This window comes from Gallus gallus, chromosome 4, assembly GCF_016699485.2.
Source record: "Gallus gallus isolate bGalGal1 chromosome 4, bGalGal1.mat.broiler.GRCg7b, whole genome shotgun sequence".
Classification (NCBI taxonomy): domain Eukaryota; kingdom Metazoa; phylum Chordata; class Aves; order Galliformes; family Phasianidae; genus Gallus; species Gallus gallus.
This window is the reverse complement of record NC_052535.1, coordinates 5,093,492-5,114,847: the sequence shown is the minus strand read 5'-3', so window position 1 is coordinate 5,114,847 and position 21,356 is coordinate 5,093,492. Positions and strand designations below refer to the sequence as shown.

Below are 21,356 nucleotides of genomic sequence, written 5' to 3'. Positions count from 1 at the left end.
GCGGGGACCGGAAGCAGCGGGCAGCGACCGGAAGCGGCGGGCGGCATGGCGGGGCTGTCGGTGCGCGACCCGGCCGTGGACCGCTCCCTGCGCTCGGTTTTCGGTGAGGGCCGCGCGGCGGGGGGCGGCGGCGGGCCGGGCTGCCCGAGTTGCGGCTCTGCGGCTTCCCGCCCCCCGCGCCGCGGGCTGAGCGCCGCCGTCTCTCTCCCGCAGTGGGGAACATCCCGTACGAGGCCACAGAGGAGCAGCTGAAGGACATTTTCTCCGAGGTCGGGCCCGTGGTCAGCTTCAGGTGAGAGCGGTTCGGTCGTCCACTCTGCTCCCCCGGCTTCCTCCGTGCGCGGCGGAGCGGCCTTCAAGCGGGCACAGGGGAGCGAGGCCTGGGCCCGCGAGGGGCCGGGGACACGGGGCCGTGCTCTGCGTTGAGAGCTGGGGATAGAGCCCAAGCACTGCAGCGTGGGCATGCCGAATCCACGGCCGGACCAGCTGTCTCACGGCATCCTAACCGTGCTCTGTTGAGAGCCATGGGTGCGGAACAGGAGCACCGAGGGGCTCTGCAGGGATGTTTACTCACTCCCAGCCGCGGGCTGCCCTCAGTGGTGATGGCTCTCCTCTTGCTCTGCAGGTTGGTGTATGACAGGGAGACAGGAAAACCGAAGGGATATGGCTTCTGTGAGTACCAGGACCAGGAGACGGCCCTCAGTGCCATGCGGAACCTGAATGGACGGGAGTTCAGTGGGAGGGCCCTCCGTGTCGACAATGCAGCCAGCGAGAAGAACAAGGAGGAGCTGAAGAGTGAGTCTGAATTCTGTACCAGAGAACGCTGATGCCGTACTGGGCCTGGCCTTCCTGGCATTGCAGTACGTACCTGGCTCTGTGAGGCTGGCAGAGCTGGCCTGCTCCAAGCGACCCAGCAAACAGCTTTGCAGAGGGGATGTGGGCTGAGCTGGTTGTTCTTTCTCCTTCCAGATCTCCCTGCTTTTGCTGCCTCCCCTTAATGGCATGGCACTCACCTTCTTATGAGCAGTCAGTTCTAAACACCATCTCACGCTGTCTTCTGAGCTTGCGGCTTATATCACAAACTCTGTTGCAGGCTTGGGCACAGGTGCACCCATCATAGAGTCACCCTATGGGGATCCTGTCAATCCAGAGGATGCCCCTGAGTCCATCAGCCGTGCAGTGGCCAGCCTGCCACCTGAACAGATGTTTGAGCTGATGAAGCAGATGAAGGTGAGTGGAGAAGGGAGCTATGCTCCCTGCTTTCTGCGTGAGCACCTTCTATCACAGCTGCCTGTGCCCCTGTAGCCCATATCATGACTTGCTAGAGTGCTGATCTCTATGTGTATTCTCAGTTGTGCGTCCAGAACAGCCCCCAGGAAGCCAGGAACATGCTGCTGCAGAACCCCCAGCTGGCTTATGCTCTGCTACAGGCCCAGGTGGTAATGAGGATCGTCGACCCAGAGATCGCACTGGTTTGTCCCTCACTGTCTTGACTGGGGCTGGTAGAACATTGGCAGCAGCCTGCTGTGAAGTGGAGAGCAGAAGATAACTCCTTTCTCCTCCTTCTGCTTCTAGAAAATCCTGCATCGTCAGACCAGCGTTCCTCCTCTGATCCCAGGCAACCAGCAGGCTGTGCCAGGACCTGGGCCGGGACCAGGACCTGGGCCAGGGCCTAATGCCCAGCTGAACCCACAGAATACCCCATCGTCCCAGCCACAACCCATAGTAAGAGCCTATAGGGCATATGTACCATGCTGGGGAGCAGTGGGCATTACCAGCCCAGGTTTCCCAGCTGGGCTGACAGGACTTTTTGCTGAGGCCTAGTTTCTCTCCTGGACAGGGTGGCATGCATGTAAATGGTGCTCCCCCTCTGATGCAGCCGCCTATGCAGGGAGGAGTGCCAGCCCCAGGACAGATGGCAGCTGCTGTGCAGGGCCCTGGCCCTGGCCCCATGGCTCCAGGAGGTGAGTGTGTGGGTTTTGGCTGAGCGGTGTCCAGGCTGCCCTGGGCATGTAGGTCCTGCAGACAGGCCCACCATACCTTCCCATAACCATAGGGCTGGGCCCCATGAGAGCACTTGTACTCCGTGCAGTGGTTGTGGCTGCTGTCAGTGGCAGTTCAGAAAGTTGGCTTATCTCCATGGGCAACCAACAGCAAGAAAATAAACCTCCAGGTGTTACCCCAGGAGCTGGGAGGGGGTAGGTATTTGGGTCCAGAGGAATGGCTCAGTTGTACAAAGGAATGCCCCTGTTGTACAGGGACAACAACAAAGATATCTTACCTCTGCTTTTTCTCCATCAGGTGGATTGCAGCCGCAGGTCGGCATGCCTGGAGGAGGGCCTGTGCCATTGGAGCGTGGACAAGGTACATCAGAGGTTAAGTTTATGCCATGTGTCATGTGAACCTTGCTCCAGCAGGGGCCCAGGCTACAGGTTCTGAGCAGTGTTGCGCTGGGAGAGCCCCTGCTGGCTATGTGCAGCCTTGTTGCTGCTGCATCTGGGGACATGGCAGCTCCTATAGCACTGGGCCACTTCTGGGTTTGTTCGCTTAGGTGCAAGGCTGTGGTAACAGCTCTCCTGCATCCAGGACTCCAGCCTGGGCACCAATTTGCTTCCAGCTTGTTCTACACTGTGTTGTGCAGATGCGTCCTGGAAGCCAGGAGAGCTGCCGTTCCACTGGGCGGGATGTGCCTGTGTTTTCTATCTCTCTGTGAGCCCGTGTCTGTCCCTGTGCTTGTGCAGGCAGGCAGAGCTTGCTCTTCTCCAGTCCCTTGCCCTGCTTCATTGCCGCCTGGATGCTAGGAAGCAGCTATGCTGCTGCAGCGTCTGCCCGTGTCTCCCTGTGCTTTCTGTGCCGTGCCCAGCAGAGGGAGCTGGGTCTTCGCTTTTGCTTGTGATAGTGAGTACGAGGCTTGGCAGGGAGTTCTGGAATGGGCAGTTCCTTGACCCTCACTCCCTCTGCAGGCACGGTCTGTACAGCCCAGCCCTGGAGCTGGATTCCTCACCATTCAATTCTGAGCAGCTGCCCCGTGATTAGTGCAACCGAAGCAAGGTGTTCCTGTTCTTCCAGTAGTAAGGCATGCAGGGCTCTGACATCTCCATCACCTAGATTTCTATCTTAGGTCTTGTGTCAGCAGAGTGGCAAACCTGTTCTGAGTTCCTCCAGTCTTAGGTGTCTTAAAGACAGCTGACTGTCATTATTCTCCGAGTGAGCACCATCGTCTCAAGAACAATCCTGCAATTCTTGGCAGTTTCACTGATACCCAGAAGGTTTTGAAGAGCAGACAGAAAACCAGTGCTGGGGAGTGCCCAAGGCAGCTGCAGGCAGGGGCAGGAGCTGACTTGCTGCGGGCCGCACCGTGGCCCTGCAGTGTGCCAATTCTCTTGGCAGGACTTCCTGCGGCAAGGTTCACTCCGCTCCCTGCGTGTTCACAGAGTGAGAAAAGAAAGGGCTGTGCCCAGCCCGGTGCTTTGTGCCGAGCTGCCTTCCATACCTGTGGTGGCAGACGTGGCTTTGGTGGAAGTGGCTGATACAGCCAGACTGGCAGCAGGCAGCATCTTCTCAGTAGGTGTCCTGGGGGATGCCAGGGAGCAGAGGTGATTCTACAGGCTGAAACAGCACCGTCCCCAAGGCTGCGTGCATGTGTGCATACACTATTTACGTGTCTGCTCTTCTCCCTCTTTTCCTGCTGCTTGCCCAGGGACCCTGCAGCTCTCGCCCGTGGGACCTGCCAGGCCTGCGTCTATCGAACGCGTTCAAGGTATCGCGGCGCTTGCCTGCTCCAGGCTGTCATGGAGCTCATTGTGCAGTGTGTGGAGAGCAGCTGTCATCACACTGCGTTCAGGGCTGGGGTCTGGCATCACTCCGTGGAGCCTGGCAGGGTTAGGAGGGGACAGGATTTCCCCTGGGAAAAGAGAGGAAGAGGAGAGGAGAACAAGCTAATGGCGTGCAGAGAGTCACTAGTGGAAATGAGCACCTGTTTGGAGAGGGTCTTCACTTAGGATCCAGCCCCATTAGGCACCTTCCTGACAGGAGCTTTTCAGGTCTTGCTTTGCTCCTGGTCTCACATTGGCCCATGCTCTTAGAGATTGCCAAGGGGCATCTACACTGTTTGAGCACCTGGTGTAGTAAGGAGACTGAGATAGAACCAGAGGGGGAAAGAGAGTGATGTAATGAGCACCCAGGGAAGGAGCTTCCGTGCTCTCTGGCCTTATCCAAAGGGCTGCTCCCCCAGCAGTCAGCACAGCCCACTCACCTGTGTCGGGGGGCAGAGAGGCAGTGCACATCCCAGCCCTGAGGGCGCTGGGGGACAGTCTCAGCACAGCACTGGTTGTGCAGGTCCTCACAAGTTCTTGTATGTCTCCCTGGCAGTGCCCATGCCAGACCCGAGGGCCCCTATGCAGCGTGGACCTCTACCTGCTAGTGGCCCGCCGCCCCGAGGCCTTTTGGGAGATGCCCCGAATGACCCTCGTGGAGGGACCCTGCTCTCAGTCACTGGAGATGTGGAGCCCAGGTGAGGGGAGAGGGAAGGAGAGGAGCCCATTGCACTGTTCCTTGCCCAGGGGTGACCTCACTGAGGACAGGGATGGCACGAGCCTTCCGGGAGTCACTGCTGCCTGGTTGGAGGCCTGTGTGCTGCCAGCCATGGGGATCAGTCCCCTTCTCCAGGGATGGGGCATCCCCAGGGTGCTATCAGCAGCCCTGTGACATGGGACCGACAGCATTCATCCCTGTGCAAGCCTTGCCAGCGGCCGGCTTTGGGGGCAATCCCAACGCTCTGCCCAGACCGTGCCAAGCCAGTGTCTGATTTACACTCTCTCGCTTTTTCTCCTCCTCCTGCTTTGCTCTCCTCGTCTCTCTGCATCAGAGGTTACCTTGGGCCGCCCCACCAAGGAGCCCCTATGCACCATATGCCTGGCCACGATAGCCGTGGCCCCCCCCATGAGATGAGGGGTGGACCCATGGGAGAACCCCGACCACTGATGGGAGAGCCGCGGGGGCCCTTGATGGATGCTCGAGGTGAGAGAGGGGGCATGAAATAACGGGTGGCTTAAAGCATGCAGACAGAGGGTCAGAGTGGAGCTCGCTGCCTCAGCTCAAGACTTAAAAGGGGGTTTGGGCAGTGAAATGAACCTAAGGCATGAGGGACAGTCCCACAGGGTAAGGGGCTTCTTCCAGGCATGTCTCCTTTTCCCCAGCCCTGCATCTTCCTGGCATTGGCCAGCTTCCCAGCAGAGAAGGCAGTGGGCTCACTCCCGTAACCCCATGGCACTGCTCCCTTCTACAGCTTGCCTTGTCCTTCCTCTGCAGTTGGAAGAGATCCCCGAGGGCTGGAGCCGCGAGGATTGGAGCCACGAGGGCTGGAGCCCCGGGTGATGGAGGCGCGGGGCCTGGAGCCAAGGGGCATGGAGCCACGGGTCCTGGAGCCACGAGTGCTTGAAGCCAGGGCCATGGAGGCCAGGGTCATGGAGTCCCGAGGCCTGGAGCCTCGAGGGCCTGGTCCCAACCCACGTGGCCCGATGGCTGGTGGCATACAGGGTCCCGGACCACTTAATATGGGAGCCAGCGGCCCACAGGGGCCCCGCCAGGTACAGCTCTGTGTAGCTGACTGTGCACTGATGGTGTCTTGTGGGCTGGGGCCGGGTGAGGGGTATGCATGTAACTGCTGGAGGTGGAAGGCTTCCTGCAGAGCAGTGTGTCCTGGAAGTACAAAGCCTGCTTTATGTTCCTGTATCTGTATGGCTGAGTCCAGAGACCCCTCAGTCCTCATCCCCTCTCTTGTACCCATAGGTTCCTAACATGGCAGGGGCTGGCATGCAAGGAGGGGGCATTCCTGGGGCAGGGGTCCAGGGAGCTGGTCAGCCCGGAGGCTTTAGTCCTGGACAGAGCCAGGTCACCCCACAGGACCACGAGAAGGTGAGTGGACACATGGGAAGGGGTTAGACAATGTGCCTTACCGTGGCAGAGGACAACCATGCTTCAGAGAACTTGTTTTCTTTCCTGTTGCATTTGGAGCAGGAGGTTATTCTACCCTGCTCTGCTCAGAGCTTGGGCAGCTCCGTGGTCCTGCTGCAGAGGAAACTCAATCCATCTGGCACCTCTTTCCTGGCTGTGGTAACCCATGGCTGTGCTGGCAGAGAGCGATTCTGACTCTCCCTTCTCTCTGCAGGCGGCCCTGATCATGCAGGTTCTGCAGCTGACAGCAGACCAGATCGCCATGCTGCCCCCAGAGCAACGGCAAAGCATCCTTATTCTAAAGGAGCAAATCCAGAAATCCACAGGGGCACCCTGACAGGTGATGTCCTTAAGCCTGTACCTGTTCCCATGCGGTGAATCCAAGTGCTGTTCAGTGGAGGGTGACCCTGCTTTTCTTCCCTGTGCTCACTTCCCTCCCCTTCCTTCTCACAGGCCTGGCAGGTGTGTGATGGGCAGAGAAGGTGCTCCATGGCAGCCGTTTCCTGTTGTTTGAGTTGATGCTGCATTTAGGGAGAGGTTTCTCCTTGCCAACCAAGGTTTTCCCTCCCAGTTCATTCCTTTTTTCTGTGTGTATATTTTATGATGTTTGAAATAAAGTGGGAGGAGGGTTTGAGTAAAGTTGTGTCTGATTGCCTTGTATGGTCCCTCAAAGGCAGGAGGACTGCTGGGAACAGCCTGGCCTAGCTTTGTCCTAGGCTGAACCTCTCAGGTTCTTCATCCTTTTCCCAGCAATACAGGTGCAGGAGCTACTGCTGAGATTTCTTGTTTAGTAGGAATGTGGTAGAAAGCACCCTGGGGTGGTGAGCTGAGCAGGAGCAGCACATGGAGGAGGCACTCACGTGCAGAAAGCTGAAATTGTCACTGGGGGAGACAGATGGGTTATCAGGCTTGGGCAGCAAATGTTGGGGCTGATGATGCTCTGGGGGACTGTTAAGCTTTGTGGGTACTGTCTTTTTGCACCTTCCTGCTGGAATGTGCTGGCTACCAAAGAGGGCAAGCCAGCTGCCCGGGGAAGGTGTCTGACTGGTGACATCAGACAGTGGGCCAGGAGACAGCAGTGGGTGCCCCATGGTGCAGGTCAGCCTGGCTGTGCCGTCCTCTTAGGGCATGACAGGGAGCTCAGCTTTCTGTCCCTGTTGACAAGAGCAGAAGGGCTCCGTATCCAATTGCTGTATCGCTTACCACACCTGCCTGCCCTGGGAGTGTGTTTTTCTCCTCCTCTGTGCATACGCTTGAGCAGAAATTGGTTATCTTTGCACTTAAAGTCTGCCTGTGTGCTGGTTTGTGCCTGGTGGTTGGTGCAGAGTTGGCTTTTTGGTGCCTGTGAGCCTCTGTGGAGGGAGAAGGCTGGCGAGCAGCCAGCCCCAACACCCTACACTTCACCTCCGAGGGTTTATTGCCTTTTTATTGCAGCCCAGTAAAGGGGGGCAAACAGTGGGCTTCCTTCACACCTGCACAGATTGAGACACTACCCGTGGCTTTTATTGCAAGGAAAAACAAGTTTTATTTACTGTTTTATGGAGAGGGATGTTTAAATCTGGAGGGGCGTGTTTGGCCCTTGGTGCCCTGGTGCCACGTCTGACCCCACCATCTCGCCCAGCCTGCTGGGCTTCCCTTGCCTACTGCTGGTCTGCATCTGCGTGCTGCTCCAGTGCCATCCCAATGTGTGTCTCATGGGGGGCTGTGCTGAGAGCTGGGCTCATTTCCCCTCACAGGGACCCTTTGTAGGGTCAAGGAGGCAGCAGTCTGTGAACCCAGAGTTTCTCCTTACGAAGGACAATCTCTCTGTCTTGCCTGGTTCTCATGCACCTGCTTTTCAGCTGATGCTCACTCCAGGCAGAGTTGCTTCAAAAAGAGAAGTGAGAGCAGCAGGCTGGCAGTTCTCTGCTGCCCGTGGTCCCAGCCCAGCTCCCGCTTAGAAGTTCTCCTTGTTGAAGTAGAATTTGACCTTTCTGGGGTCCAAGCTGGAGTGCTGGTGACAAGATCTCCGCAAGACCTTTGCCAATGCCTCCGGCCCACACAGGAACACGCCAACCACCGACCTGCATGCAGCAAGGGGCTGTGGGTGTTAGGGACCAGGGGATGCCTCCTGGTATCGGCACCCCAAGGCCCCCATATCTCACCTGGGATGGGCTGTGGCCACTGCTGAGAATTCTGTGTCCCACCTGGGTCGCCCAAAGATGGTTTTTTGCCTCAGGCCCGTCACCGTGTCCGTGACCGTGTCAAAGTGGAGTGCTGCATTGTTGGCCTGGGCAGAGCAGGAAGAATGAGGACCTTGGCCACCACCAGCCCCTTGCAGCCGTGCCCACCCGCAGCCAACTCACAATGCTGGTGTCCCAGCCAGTGAGGAAGAGCCGGTAGGTGAGGAAGTCTGCCTTGCCAGACTCAGCCATCTTTTGCTCCAGTGAGGCAAGCAGGTCATTGAACCAGGTGAAGGCACCCGTGTCTCGGCAGAGCCAGTAGAAGTAGATCTGGGGTGCAGTGGCGTGGGGAAGAAGTGTTACTCGAGATGGAGCAGGGAAAGGATGTGATAGTGAGCATGGGGAAGCCAAGTGCTTCTGAACATGGAGAAACCCATGGTATGGGGCCAGCCGGTCCCATGGGACATCCAGTACCTTCTTGGTCTTGAGAGTCTGGTCATTCTGCTGGAACCTGTACCAGATGGACTTCAGGATGGAGGCGAAGGGGGTAACGCCGATGCCTGCTCCCACCAGCATGGCCACCTCATACAGGAACACGTCTTCGCTGGCCGTGCCAAAGGGGCCATCCACTTTGATCCTGGCCAAGGGAGGACCTGGGTAAGAGGCATGGTCTCCTCAACCCCTAGGGTGCTTCATTGGGGTGCTCCTCAGGCTACCTGGGCATCTCCAGCTTCTGCTGCTGGAAGGTGTCAATGATGTGCTCAGTCCAGTCCCCAGCAGCCCGGATGTGGATGGAGAAGAAGTCCTCCTCAGGTGCTGAGGTGAGGGTGAAGGGGTGCCACTCCAGCAGGGAAACAGCAGGGCAGTTGACAAAGATGTACTGCCCCACTTCCATGCGGAAGCCCTTCTTCTGCATCTGCAGCTCCAGCACTTTAGCGGGGTGCATGACCACCTGTGAGGCCGGCATCAGGGCTCAGTGCCCCCACATGGCCCTGCTGCCTGTGCGGGAGCTACGGCAGCAGCCCCTGCCCTCCTTCATGCAGCCACCCCACCACCTACCTTGGTGACGACCACCTTCTGCCGCGCGCGCCAGATCCGCAGGATCCTCTCAAAGATGTAGAGGATGACGGGAGCCAGAACCCACTTCCAGGACTGTGGGGTGGAGGGGAGCATGGGGTTGGAACCCCCAGGCCATCTACTCCCCCTAACGGAGTATGCAAGAGCCTGGATTCCTGCAGCCCCACTCCCATCCCTACCTCTGCGGGGATGCTGCCGAACTCGGGCTCCTTGCAGCACTTGTGCCTGCACTCCTTGGATTTGTTCACCAGGAACTCAGCGCAGCTCTGCGGGTGCACCTCCTTCATGCTCTCCTCCGTCTGCCCACGCACCAACCCACTGCAGGGAGGCAGGGTAAGCATGGGGCCCACCTCATCCGAGGACCGCATCCAGGTCCTCCTGGAGCAGACACGGCCACCACAATGGCAATTTGTGGCCGTTGCCCCTTGTTCTGCTGCTCTGGGAGCCTTCAAGAGGAGCCTTACGCAACACCGTGGATGACGAGACCGATGAAGTAGATGATGAAGAGGTGGTGTGTGTACCAGAAGACCTCAAAGTAGTTCCTGCGGATGAACTCAGTGGAGGATGTGACCATGAGGATGAGCGCCAGAGTGATGATGACCCCGGTCAGCCCTGGGATGGTGGTGAAGGCCACGTACTCGACGGTCTGCAGAGGTGGCAGGAGGACGGGGTCAGGGTGGGCACAGGGCAGGGGGCTGGCAGCGGTGGACCCGCACTCACCGTCTGGTTGGAATGGATGGGGTTCAGCCACTTGTTGCTGTCCTGCAGGTGCATCTTGGAAAGGACAGCATGCAGGCTGCCATCGTTGGCCTGCTGGCTGTGGTTGTAGCGCTCCAGGTTGAAGAGATGGGCAATGGTGTGCACGGCTGTGCAGGGGAACAGGCAGTCACCCGCTGTCACCCCACAGGGCTCAGCGGGGACGGGGTGAGCAGCAGAGTGCTACCTGTGAGCAGGGCCAGCGCGTAGGCCACCAGCTTGTGGAAGGTGAGGTTGTGGTCAAGCTGCTTGCGCAGCGTCCTCCTGCAGCACTGAGAGGAAAGGTGGCAGGGTTGGGATGGGGACAGGAGCAGGGATGGGGACAGCCATGCTGCGGGGCTGCCCACGGGCACTCACCGAGAAGCTTCCACGCAAGAAGGAGAGCAGGTTGCGGCAGACGGGCAGCAGGATCAACATGCTGTTGAAGTTGAGGCACTTGGCCGATGCCCGGGCCCACGCCAAGGCAGACTGGGGAGATGGAGACAGGGATGGGGTGAGTAACGCTGTGCCAGGGACAAGGTGCAGCTGCCTGCAGGCTGAGCACCCCAGGAGGGGATGGGGCCAAGCAATGCTGAGAGGGGACCGAGTGATCTGGGCTGGGGCTGTGGGATGGGTATTGGTATGGAGTGATGCTGGGATGGGAACAGAGACCAAGGCAGGGACTGGGATGGAGCGGTGGTGAACTGGAAGAGAACGGGGCAAGGAACAGCTCTGGGGTGCTCCAGCCCAGCCAGGAGGACTCCGGGGCAGGCAGGGTGCTGCCAGGAGCACCTTACCCCGAGGATGGCCCTGGTGTAGAAGTACCGCTCGTCCCGGTCGAAGAACAGAAAGTAGTACGTGAAGAGGAAGATGTTGATGCCCAGCCAGGCCGCCTGTGGGGGAACCAAGGGCTGTGAGGAACTCCAGCACCTGGACCTCTCACCCTGCAGCACACGGCTGCTGGCGCAGATAGAGGGCATCAGTGCAGCGCATCCAATTCCGCTCCATTACTCCTGAGGCATCATGGGTGAGATGGGACATGGGAACAAGGGTGGGAAGGAGCGTTGCAAAATAACTGTCCTGTCACTCCCATCCTCCTGCATGCACGAGGAACGAGGAAAGGATGATAAAGGAAATATCTGCTGCTGAGAAAGGGAAGGGCCTGGGACAGACACCGAGCAGTAAAGGTCTGGGAGGAGGAAATTCTAGAGATGCAGCTGCCTGCCCTGCAGCACAGCCCTGCTCCCTTGCACCACTCTGCACGGTGCTGGAGCTGCGTTATTTCACACTTTTTGCAGAGCTCCCGAACCCACTCTGCCGCAAGTTCAGTTTTTCTTTAACAGTTTTGAATATGCAAATATCCCGATTTCCTGCACCCACCCCCACCTCCCCCCCCATTTCCCAGACGTTGCAGCCTGCTGCTGTAGCAGCGGTTCTGCGGGTGCTGCAGCTCCTCCGGCACTGAGCAGCTCCATGGGAGGGGAAAACCCGAGTGGGAGCCTCTCTGCCCACAGCAGCAGAGCAGAGCAGTGTCCGTTTCAAGTTTTGCACTCTCCATCCATGGGTTTTGGATGCCACAGGGAGGGGTGCACTGCTTCTCTACCCCACTGTGGGAGATTGGGGATTTGAGGCATTCAGGTTGTGAGTGGGAGGAGGTGGTCAAGGCAGAAATAACCCCTGAGCACTGGGGCCCACCTTTCCTTTCCGCCCAGGGGTCCTTACATGGGATCCGCAGCCACCACCCAGGGCCATGCCCATCACTCATACGGAGGAGTTATTTGTTCCTCCGTGGATGGCAGAGCCAGGACGGCTCCCACTTTCCCTCCAGCCCCCCAGCAGCCCGAGCCCCACGCACTCACAAGGACAGCGGCCGAGAACCAGTGGTTGACCAGCCAGTTGCCCATGCTGCGACGTCCCCGTCCGCCCGCAGTGAATGCTGCCCGCTGCCTCCCGCCCACGTTTTATGGAGGCAGCAGCCCCGGGAACTGCCCCAGCCCTGGGAACGGCGCTGCGGGGACTTTCCCCCATGGTGTCTTGGAGGAAATGCCGCATGGTTTCAAAGGCTCCTTCCAGGAATGCCGGCTGAGCCCGGAGCTGCGGCCCCAATGGCAGGGCGAGGTGTAGGGGAGCCTTGTGAGAGGTCCCATGGGATCCCACCTGGTGGTGGCAAAGCGGGAGAGGACATGGGGGCATAGCCCTGCTCCTCCGTTCCCCTGTAGCATTTGGGGACAGAACGTGCTTTTTTTAAGGCAGGAACTTCCTGGTGGCAGGGAACTACAGAGGGTTCTGCTCAGCAAACGGGGTCCTCCCCGGCCTCCCCTGATGACTTTTCACAAGAAAAATTGCAGAAGACGGGAGGCATCCCAGGGCACAGCGGTGCCACAGTGCCTGTGCCAGGAGCCAGCCAGGGCTCAGCGCACCAGGGCAGCGTGTTCCAGCTGTGCACCCAGTGATGCTGAGCACCCTCAGCAGTGACAGCCCTTGAAATGGCCACTGGGGGATCACACTGCGGCAGGACCGTGAGCACTGCGATGTCCAGCACCACAGCACCCACACCGCGTGCCAGCATGGCAGCCAGCACCTGGTGGCCAGAGGAACAGGTTGGGTAGGATCACACTGTGCCACAGCTGGGGTCACCGCCGGCTGACAGCCAGAGCTGTGCTGGTGGAGCAGCAGGAAGAGGCCCGCAGCCTCACTGCCCCTTATCGGCTCCATCGCGGGACAAGTGCAAGCCTGCAGCAGCTGGGAGGGACTGAGCTGTGCTGCTGAGCCTGCACTGCAGCCCCTGGCTCTGGGGACCTCACTTGGTCCCCTGCCCAGGTGCAGCACGAGTGAAGATTACGTGGGCAGCGCGCACGCATGCTGTTTGGCCCCATCCTGGCAGTCCCCACCCACGTGAGTCACTGCTGCCTCCCAGCACCCAGATGCAGAGCCACAGCAAAGTTTCTTTACTGCTCAAAACAGTCCCGGAGCAGCGTCCCTGGGGTCACAGCGGGGTGGGGACAAAGCTCCCCAATGCTGTGTGCCCCATGGGGTCTGCACACCCCATAGGTCCCCCGTGCGCGTGTGCAGGGCAGGTGGCACACTCTGTCCTTGGACACCATGGGGCCGTACCAGTGCTCAGTGCAGGGCACCAGCACCTGCAGCCACCACGGCATCATGGAGCCCTCAGCATGGCTCATGCCACCATGGCCCCTTGTCCATATTCCCAGGCTGTGCTTCAGACGATGCTGTGCCTCACACCAGGTTCATGCGGTGCCTCCAGGAGCTCTGCACTGTCCGGGGACCGCCGGCAGCAGACGCAGTGCAGGAAATCAGCGACGTTGTGTCGGAAGAGCTGGCGACACGGATGCAGGTACTGGAAGAAGAGGAGCATGAAGTAGATGGCCAGGCAGTAGCCGAGCAGCAACTGTACCACCAGCAGCAATGTACAGATGTTCTCATAGACATCAGTCTTGAAGAAGTACCAGAGCACGACCAGCGCCGTGTTCTCCAGCAGCCGGGCCACGTAGTACACAGCCAAGCGGCCCCAGTTCTGTGACTTGTCAATGAGGTCCCGGTCGGCCAACTTGAGCTGCACGGCCGACCAGCAGAACATGTTGATGCTGGCGTAGAGAAGGGTGAAGGCAAACAGCACCACCACCGTGCCCACCCGGCTGAAGTTCTTCTCAATGTTGTCAGGCAGCCGCGTGCCACTGCGCCAGAACTGCACCCAGGGTTGGAAGAAGACCACCAGCAGGTTGGCCAAGGCGATGGGGATGATCCAGTGCTTGAAGACAGTGCTGAAGAGCACCAGGACAGCCACACGGGTGGAGATCTCCAGGCTGCGCCACAGCACGATGCAGAGGAAGGCCAGCGGCCGCAGCTGCACCTTGTAGTCATCGTACTTGACCTGGATGGCCAGGACATTGCAGACAAGCGCCCCATAGGTGACCGACACCAGGCAGATGCCCATGAGGATGGCTGTGGGAGGAGATGTCAGGGAGTCAGACAGTGCTGGGGGCAGCACAGGGATTTTCTCACTCTGCTAATCAATCTCTTCCTCTTTTCCCAGCTGGGGTTGTACCTGGGTGTGAAGCAGCAAGAAATGCTGCCCCTATGCATGGGAACAGCGTTTATGTGGGCAGGGCACCATGTAGTTACATGGCTCCATGGAGCAAGTGCCTGAGCTGGGAGCATCTCAGTCCCAGCCAGCTCCTGCCAACCCTCTGCAGCTTTACAGCGGGCTGGAAAGCATGGGCAAAGCAAACCAGGGGATGGGTGAGCACCTAAATTCTATGGGTTGTACTCTACGTTCAGGGAGGGCAAGGATGGCAGGGCCAAATGGGGCATATCTGTAGAGTCCCACTGCTGCGTGCAGTTGAGGAGATTCTCCCATGCCCTCAAGATGCCACCATGCCCTGAGGTTCCACCAAACCCCCGAGGTTCCACCACATCCCTGAGACGCCACCATGCCCTGCACAACCACGGCAGAGCTTTCGTGCCCGGCACACGGCCCATCCCTTACCTCGTGTAACGGGGACATACTTCTCCAGGATGCTGATGTAGAGCTGCAGGGTGAGCTGCGGGGTGGAGCCCAGGAAGGCCTGGATGACGGCCATGCGCTTGAAGGCGTTGCGGTGGGTGGCCAGCCGGCGCACCGAGTGGCCCACCTCCTGCTCCAGCTCCACTTCATAACCCTTGCGCAGCCGCCGCTTGCGCGTGATGGTGACGTAGGGCTCCTCTTCCTGCCCTGACCAGCAGTACACCACCAGGGCCTCCACGCACCTGTGGGCACATGGCCACTCTCACCCCGATGCGCCCCGAGTCATTCCAGTGCTTGGGGCCAGCATGAGGCCAGCAGCAAGGGAGGTGCAGCGCGGGTGGTATAAGAGCAATAGCTCCATTGGGAGCTAAAGGAAGGGCGTAAGCACCCCAGGCTCTGTTTTCCCTCTGTTGTGCACCCCACAAAAGCATGAGAAACGTTCTGCCGTTGTGTTTGATCACAAAAGCCTTCTATACTTCCTCCCTGATAGGAGCAGCAGGAAGCAGAGAGTGGGGTGGAAGCCGATATCTGATGGAGCAGATAACACGGCTTCCTGAGCGCGTCCCCTCAGCACCCTGCAGCTCCAGAGGGGGCGGCCTCCTCCACTGCCTCTTGCTGCCTCCTGTTGCCACTCAGCACAGCAGCTTTCATACTGCCCCTCCATCCCCACCAGCCTCTCCAGACCTGCTGGCCTCACTGTCCCACCAGCAGTGCACATGGACCAGGCACAGCCATGGTTCCCTGTGGGCTGGGCTGACTCAGGGGCCAGGGGGAGGTCATTGTCTGTGAGCGCTGATGGGGAAAACAGCCACTGCTCTGCTTCACTCCCAAGTGGAGTGAGGGTTTGGGAACTAATTCTTTTGCCAGGTCAGTGCTCACCATCTATTCCAAACTCTAATTGGAAAGCGATTTTAGCCCAGCACCCGGCTCCAAAGGTAATCGATGTGCACAGTGCCCCACCAGCCTTCCCCAGCAGGCTGAGCTCACTCTGCAGCCCCAGAGCTGGCTCAGCGTTTCCCAGCAGCTCAGCATGGCCCTTGCAAGCACCAAACCCCATCCCAGCAGCTGCTGTGGCAGTCCTCAGTGTGGTGGGCCATCCGCTGTAATCCAGCATGATCCGATGGGGCAATGCTGCTCCCTGGGCCAGGCACTGGGTGAGCTGTGGGACCGGCACGACGTTCCCCCCATGCACAGCAATGACAGCAGCCGGGGAGGCACGGCAGCATTCCCCAGCAGTGAGAGCAGCACCTCTTTGGCTTGTGCAACATCCACCTTCGTCCTCCTCTCCCTGCTGGGGCGTGGCAGCCCCCAGCCCCTCTCCCTTGCACTCACAACCCCTCGTCCACGGACCCCAGACCCCTTCAGCCACTCCAGCAAGGATTTGCATCTCAGCCCCCAACAGTGCAATGGCAAAACCCACAGCGAGAGGAATGCTGACTCCACAAAGCAGCCGTGTGAAGAGCACATTTGGCAGCAGGCACGCAACAGGCTGAGAGAGCCCGGGGGGGTCCTGCAGGCAGCGGGGAGGGGAGCGGGGCGCGCAGGGGCTGCGCTGCGGACAGCGCTGCTTGACAGAGGTGCTCGGCGTTCCGCCCCGCCCAGCCCTGCCGGGGAGCTGAACGGAACCGAGCCGTGCCGTGCGGAGCCGTGCCGTGCGGAGCCGTGGCCGTGTCCCCGCCGCGCTCACCTGATGATGGGCCCCAGTTGCAGCAGGTGCATGAGCAGGACGAGCGGCCGGTCGCGACTGAGGTCGCGGTGCACGAAGATGAGGGTGAGCTGCACCAGGACGGAGGGGCAAAGCACGAAGAAGATGGTGAGCGCCAGCCAGAAGCGGTCGTCGGAGTGGCTGTAGGAGAAGCAGAGGACGGCGGCCGCCGCGCTCTCCCCGCAGAACAGCGCCGTCGAGAAGACGATGCCGAGCGGCAGCTTCGCCCTCGACGGGGCGGCGGCGGGCGGCTGCCCCCCTTCCGGGCCGTCCATCGCGGCCCCGGCGCCGCTCAGCCCCGCCGCGCCGCCATCCCGGGCTGCAGCGGAGAGAGAGGAGCGCTGCGGGAGGGGCGCGGGGCGCTGCGGAGCGCCGAACCCCGCACGGCGCCGCGACGGGCGACAGCTGCCTCCACGCCGTGCACCGAGAGCCGTGGGGGGGGGGGGGCGGGCCGCGCAGGCTGCGCTCCCGGGCCCGCCCCGGTGGGGAGGGGGAGGGACACTCCCCAGTAGCTGACCCTCCTCCTGGGGACCCCCCCCGTTACCCTGCCAGGTACACCTCTGAGAATCTGCCCCCCACTGCAGCCTCATCCTCACCAGCCCTCTGTGTGCTCTGAGTATCTTGGCTCCCCCCCGACCAGAACCACCCCCCTCCACCATGCCCCCGGGATGGGGCGTCCCCAAGGGCAGAGGTGCCAGGAGGGAGAGCAGTCCTGCCCCGCAGCCAAGGGCACCCCATAGGTGGCTGGGAGGGACCGTACATGGGTTGGATATGGTGGAGGAGATGTGGCTCCTGCAAGCATCCAAGTGAGAGGCGGTGAAGTCTACGGATAGCAGAGTGTTGCTCGGAGGGATGGGGAAGCATAAGACTGGATGGGTTAGCTGACATTGGTGGCCACGGAGTGGTCAGTGCTGGGCCAGTGCTCCGCCCACCCCCTGTGTACCATGGCGTGAGCAGAGACAGCCACTGGTGCTCGCAAGCTGGCTCCCCAGGCATGCACTGCCTGCCAGGTTACTCAATCTGGGCACACTGCAGCTGGCTGGGACAGACATGACGAGGCACAGAGCGCTCGAGGTCGGCCAGTTCTCCCCACTTCAGACAGACCAGGAAACCTCCGGTGGCTTGTAAAAGGCACTGGGTATCCATCCCTCAGCAGGGATGCGGTCTCCATCACCTGCCCTAATCTTAACCCCCTGCATAGCACACCCCAAAGTGTGAAACCCCATAGACAGAGGTTCCACAGAGACAAGAGCACTGCCAGGGTTATTGAGTGATGGTGCAACGCGGCGCTGCCAACTGTGCCCACACCTCAGCGCTTGCAGTGGGAGCGATGCGCAATTGAAATCATTTATGCAACTTCCATTTATCCAAATTAAAAGCATCCCCCAGGAGCCTGGCAGGTCACCAAGCCCTTGGCTGAGCAATGCCTGGGCTCGGAGTCATCATATTTTTAATTTTGTCTTCTCCTGTTTCGTGATGAAATATTTAAGAGCAATTGTTTAAGAAGACAAGAATGCCAATCCTGCGTCTGGGAGACCGGAACCATCAGAGGAATGGATGGACAAAGCCTCACGGCGCTCCCCACACCAATCATTATCCCATTCTCTGACCTCTACGTGGGGAGGCAGAGGGGTGTTTGCTGCTGCACACCGTGAGTCACTCCATGAGCTGCACTACCTGCAGAGCTCAGCACTGTAAACAGACCATAAAAGTGATGCGTGTCTGCAGTCAGAGGGCAACCTGCTGCTGCCTCTCCCAGCGCCCACATTAATGCCTCTGCAACCCTGGGAGCAGGCCACTGGGGTGCTGTGGCTGCACCCTGCCCTTGCCCACTGCAACCACCTCTCTCACCGCCCAGGGGTGCCCAAGGCAACGTCCCCAAGTCTGTGAGAATGTCACTCTCCTGTTTCCAGTGCCTTCTCCAGGAGAACAACCCAACCTCATTATGTTCTTAATCCTGGATTTCATTATTTTATTAATCCCACAACGCGCTGTGAACGCAGGGATGGAGCAACAGTGCCCACCTGCCGTGTGAAATTTGGGGTTGTGCAGCTGCTCCCTGCACGTGGCTGAGGGAGGGCACTTGTGTGGCAGCCAGGCTATAGATAGCGGTGGGAGCAGCCTCCTGCAGGGCTCCAGCACTGAAAATAGGCACAGCTCCCTGACACGCGCCTGCCCAGCAGCTTTGCTCCTCCAAAAGGAGAGCAGGAAGAAGCCAGGGCTGGTAGGGAACAGCATGCAGGAGCCCTTAAAGAGCCCACTCAGATGCAGGAGAGCTGCTCACATGCTCCCAGTGTGGTTTCTCTCCTCTCCTCTCTGCCATCGCACTAGGACCCCGGGACACACTGCTTCCCAAGCTGGGACACGCCAAGCTGCTGGATTCCCAAATATGGCCCTGAGCACAGCAGCAGGACAGCTGCTCCCCACCGCTGCCCTTCCGGATCACCAACCTCAGTAGTGCTCCTCAGTTTGCTCCAAGGAACAAACCCCCATCCAGTGCTGCACAGAGCATTGGGTACGTGGATCCCAGCAGCCCCACGTGCTGAATGCAGCTCCCAAACATCTTCCAGCCACGTGCAGCAAGCAGGAGCAGCAGACTGTATGTGCTCCCTGCCCTCACAGAGACCACAGCCAGCAGCTGGCGGGGCTCAGAGGAGTTTCAGAGCCAGGACCTTTTTACTTAATTTGGAAATAGCTTTGCAAATGACTTGCTTTCCCATCTTAAACTGTTTGGATTCTGCAGTGCGTTCTCAGTAACTCAGCTGTATTTTTTTTCTGCCTCGTCAGTCTGTGGAATAGTTTCTGGTTGAGGAAACTTTTTTTTTTTTCTTTCCATTTGCTTTGCAGTTTCATGCAACCTCTTTTGCTGCTCCTTTTCCTTCCACAGCCTCACTCTCCTGCAGGGCGAAAACTGGCGTCTGCCCCGGGTCTGACTGCAGCTCTGGGCACTGCATGGAGCTGAGCGGGCACAGACACGGCCTCACTGCAGATCAGAGAGAGCATTGCTTCCATGAGAAAGTGCCTGCTTTGGATAATTGCACATTTTGAAAGCACAGCCCTCCAGCTGCAGTCCCACCAGGTGATGCTGAAACAGTAAACCGGGACTTAAAGCTCCTTTTCATTGAGTGATTCCCCTGGTCCCAGCAGGCACATGGTGCATGGCAGGCAGGAGGGATGCCCCGTGCTCAACTCCTTTTCCCCACGCCCACAGCCCTGAGTAGAACCACAGTGGGACACGGGCAGCGCAGGGCACTGCCCATCTGCATGCCCAGCTCTGTGAGTGGTGCAGGAGTGAGCTGGCAGCTTCCCCTTGCAGAAGGAACAAGAAAACCGAGCAGAACAGCCAGCATTCGGCTGACGTTCGCCATGACCCAGCCTGTTTGGGGCACACTTTTGTTTGTATAGTGCAGAAGGGTGCTTATCTCCCTGCTCTGAAAGCAGCCTCCCTTCTTCCGTGTTTGTCGTGGGGCTCAGCTGTGCCACTTGGGGGAGGGTGGGGGGGGAGAGAGTGCTCCACAAAAATGGCCTCCCTGCCTAAAATAGCCACCAGCTTGCCACGCTCTGTTAGCAAACGTTGCATGGCCCTGGCTCACCGACAACAGGTTTCCTGACGTGGGCAGCAATTACCCTGCAGCTGCAGCCAGGCTGTGGGGCGCTGGGGTGTAATTAGCTGCTGGGATTTGCAAGCCCGTGTGATCAGGTTTAGTGTCAGCCAGCAGAGCTGTGCCGGGATTTAAAGGGACGATGCAGGCCTTTGCATGTGGGCCCGCTGCTGTGAGAGGGTTGCTGCCATCGGCCGATGGGCTGGCAGCACGGCATGTCTCTCGTCTGGGCCGTATGTCACTGCCATGCATGGTGGCTGTGCCTTTGGGGCAGGCTCTGAGGCAGTGTGGTCCCCAGCAGAGCAGGACAGCTTGCAGGCATTGCTGCTGGCACTCTGGGGTCCTGGCTCTTATTTCCTTATTACAGCCACCCTAGCTCTGTGCTCTGATCAGCACGCCCAGTGCTTTCCCTGCAAGCTGTCACTTGCCGTGTGCCGGCATCCCCAGCACTGTCACTGCTGCTCCCCCATGCTGCACCTCCCCAGGGTCCCAGCATTGTCCCATTGTGCCCGCAGTCACTCGGTGCATACTCACGGGGTCCATGAAGCCGTGACAGAGCAGCCCGAGTCCCTCCACGCTTCTCCGTGGTCTCTCTGGTATCACCTCCTTCCCTTTCCTGCTGCTCTCCAATGGGCTGAAATAGCCCAACGCCACGTGCTGCCCTCCAGGCAGTGATGCCAGAGGCCACACAGCCCCAGCACCCCCTGCACAGCTTACCCTTGAGGACCCCGCTGTCACCGCTGTCACTGCTCTCAGCGAGGTGTCTGACCCAGCACAGAGCCAGCTCTGGGTCCAGTGACAGCCCCAGTGAGGAACATCTCCCGTTCTCCACCAAGATAAGAAATCCTGCCTTAGAGTTTCTCACCTGGCAACAATCACCAAGGAAACTCGGACGGCTCCCAAGGGTCCCCTGTTGGCACTGCCGAGGGGTGTCCCTGTGCAGTACGACGTGCAGAGAGAGGGGACACGTGTGTCCCTGTGCCGCCTGCCGCGGGCACCATGCCAGCCCTGTAACCTGAGCCACTGCTGCACCACGTCCCAGGCGGAGCAGAACGCCCATTGCTCAGGGCTCGGCCCTCTCCCAGCACCCACAGGTTTCTCTGGGCCCTGGGCTGCATTTTGCGTGCACATCAGGAGGGGTAGCCTACAGTCTGCCTTGGGTGAATGGGGGTTGCCACCTCTGATGTGTCCATGTGATATTGGCACAGCTCCTTCCGCAAAGGGCTTCCCCATGTTGTGCTCCTGAAGGGGGCTCTGATACTGGAGGGACCACCGACACAGTCACAGCACCCTCAGGCTGGGGGACAGCAGGGGACAGAGGCACAACCACTGCTGGCCCTGGGAAGTGGGTCAGAGCTGCACTCACACATGTAGGAGGAGGCGATGAGCACACGTGCGAGGAAGTGAGGGTGTGAATGTCAGGAGGCAAGCTGCTTGCCAGCAGCCAGAAATGAGATTCTAATGCTCATTTAATCGGTGTTTGTGACAGCCCTGGGTGCCACCTGCTCACCTCAGCCAGGCTGGGGTGCTGTCAGAGAGATGGAGTGTGCAGGCACACCATTGCCCTGAATACTGCAGTTGGCTGTGCTTGGCCA

At 59.4% G+C, this 21,356-nt stretch overlaps 3 protein-coding genes across 13 annotated transcripts; 1 reads left to right on the top strand and 2 right to left on the bottom strand.

Moving 5' to 3' along the window:
* Positions 1–2: 2 nt before the first annotated feature.
* CSTF2 (cleavage stimulation factor subunit 2) lies at positions 3–6,594 on the top strand. 4 transcript variants are annotated; one of them, XM_015278274.4, is made up of 15 exons: positions 3–103; positions 214–292; positions 626–795; positions 1,094–1,230; positions 1,353–1,472; positions 1,576–1,725; positions 1,841–1,964; positions 2,302–2,364; positions 3,701–3,760; positions 4,372–4,513; positions 4,868–5,019; positions 5,311–5,588; positions 5,791–5,916; positions 6,170–6,295; positions 6,409–6,594. In XM_015278274.4, the coding sequence occupies exons 1-14, from the start codon at positions 46–48 to the stop codon at positions 6,290–6,292; spliced, it is 1,782 nt and encodes a 593-aa protein (XP_015133760.1). In that variant the 5' UTR covers positions 3–45; the 3' UTR covers positions 6,293–6,295; positions 6,409–6,594. The 4 variants fall into 4 exon arrangements, with proteins under 4 accessions (XP_015133760.1, XP_015133761.1, NP_001006433.1 ...); XM_015278275.4 differs by lacking the exon at positions 3,701–3,760; XM_015278276.4 differs by lacking the exons at positions 3–103; positions 214–292 and having other exon boundaries at positions 712–860.
* Positions 6,595–7,455: 861 nt separating this feature from the next.
* NOX1 (NADPH oxidase 1) lies at positions 7,456–11,871 on the bottom strand. 3 transcript variants are annotated; one of them, NM_001101830.3, is made up of 13 exons: positions 11,789–11,871; positions 10,727–10,822; positions 10,308–10,418; positions 10,138–10,222; positions 9,915–10,060; positions 9,659–9,840; positions 9,374–9,512; positions 9,177–9,269; positions 8,834–9,069; positions 8,592–8,754; positions 8,301–8,447; positions 8,100–8,224; positions 7,456–8,018 (listed from the first exon to the last, which is right to left on the bottom strand). In NM_001101830.3, exons 1-13 carry the CDS (start codon positions 11,831–11,833, stop codon positions 7,892–7,894), a joined length of 1,695 nt encoding a protein of 564 aa, NP_001095300.2. In that variant the 5' UTR covers positions 11,834–11,871; the 3' UTR covers positions 7,456–7,891. The 3 variants fall into 3 exon arrangements, with proteins under 3 accessions (NP_001095300.2, XP_015133758.1, XP_040554762.1); XM_015278272.3 differs by having other exon boundaries at positions 10,727–11,871; XM_040698828.2 differs by lacking the exon at positions 10,727–10,822.
* Positions 11,872–12,854: 983 nt separating this feature from the next.
* Positions 12,855–21,332, bottom strand: XKRX (XK related, X-linked). Of its 6 annotated transcripts, none has more exons than XM_004940698.4 (5): positions 20,627–21,332; positions 20,296–20,395; positions 16,142–16,478; positions 14,437–14,696; positions 12,855–13,892 (listed from the first exon to the last, which is right to left on the bottom strand). In XM_004940698.4, exons 1-5 carry the CDS (start codon positions 20,819–20,821, stop codon positions 13,150–13,152), a joined length of 1,635 nt encoding a protein of 544 aa, XP_004940755.2. In that variant the 5' UTR covers positions 20,822–21,332; the 3' UTR covers positions 12,855–13,149. The 6 variants fall into 6 exon arrangements, with proteins under 6 accessions (XP_004940755.2, XP_004940756.1, XP_046797014.1 ...); XM_004940699.5 differs by having other exon boundaries at positions 20,479–20,747; XM_046941058.1 differs by having other exon boundaries at positions 16,142–19,142; positions 20,627–20,747.
* Between the last annotated feature and the right edge of the window lie 24 nt (positions 21,333–21,356).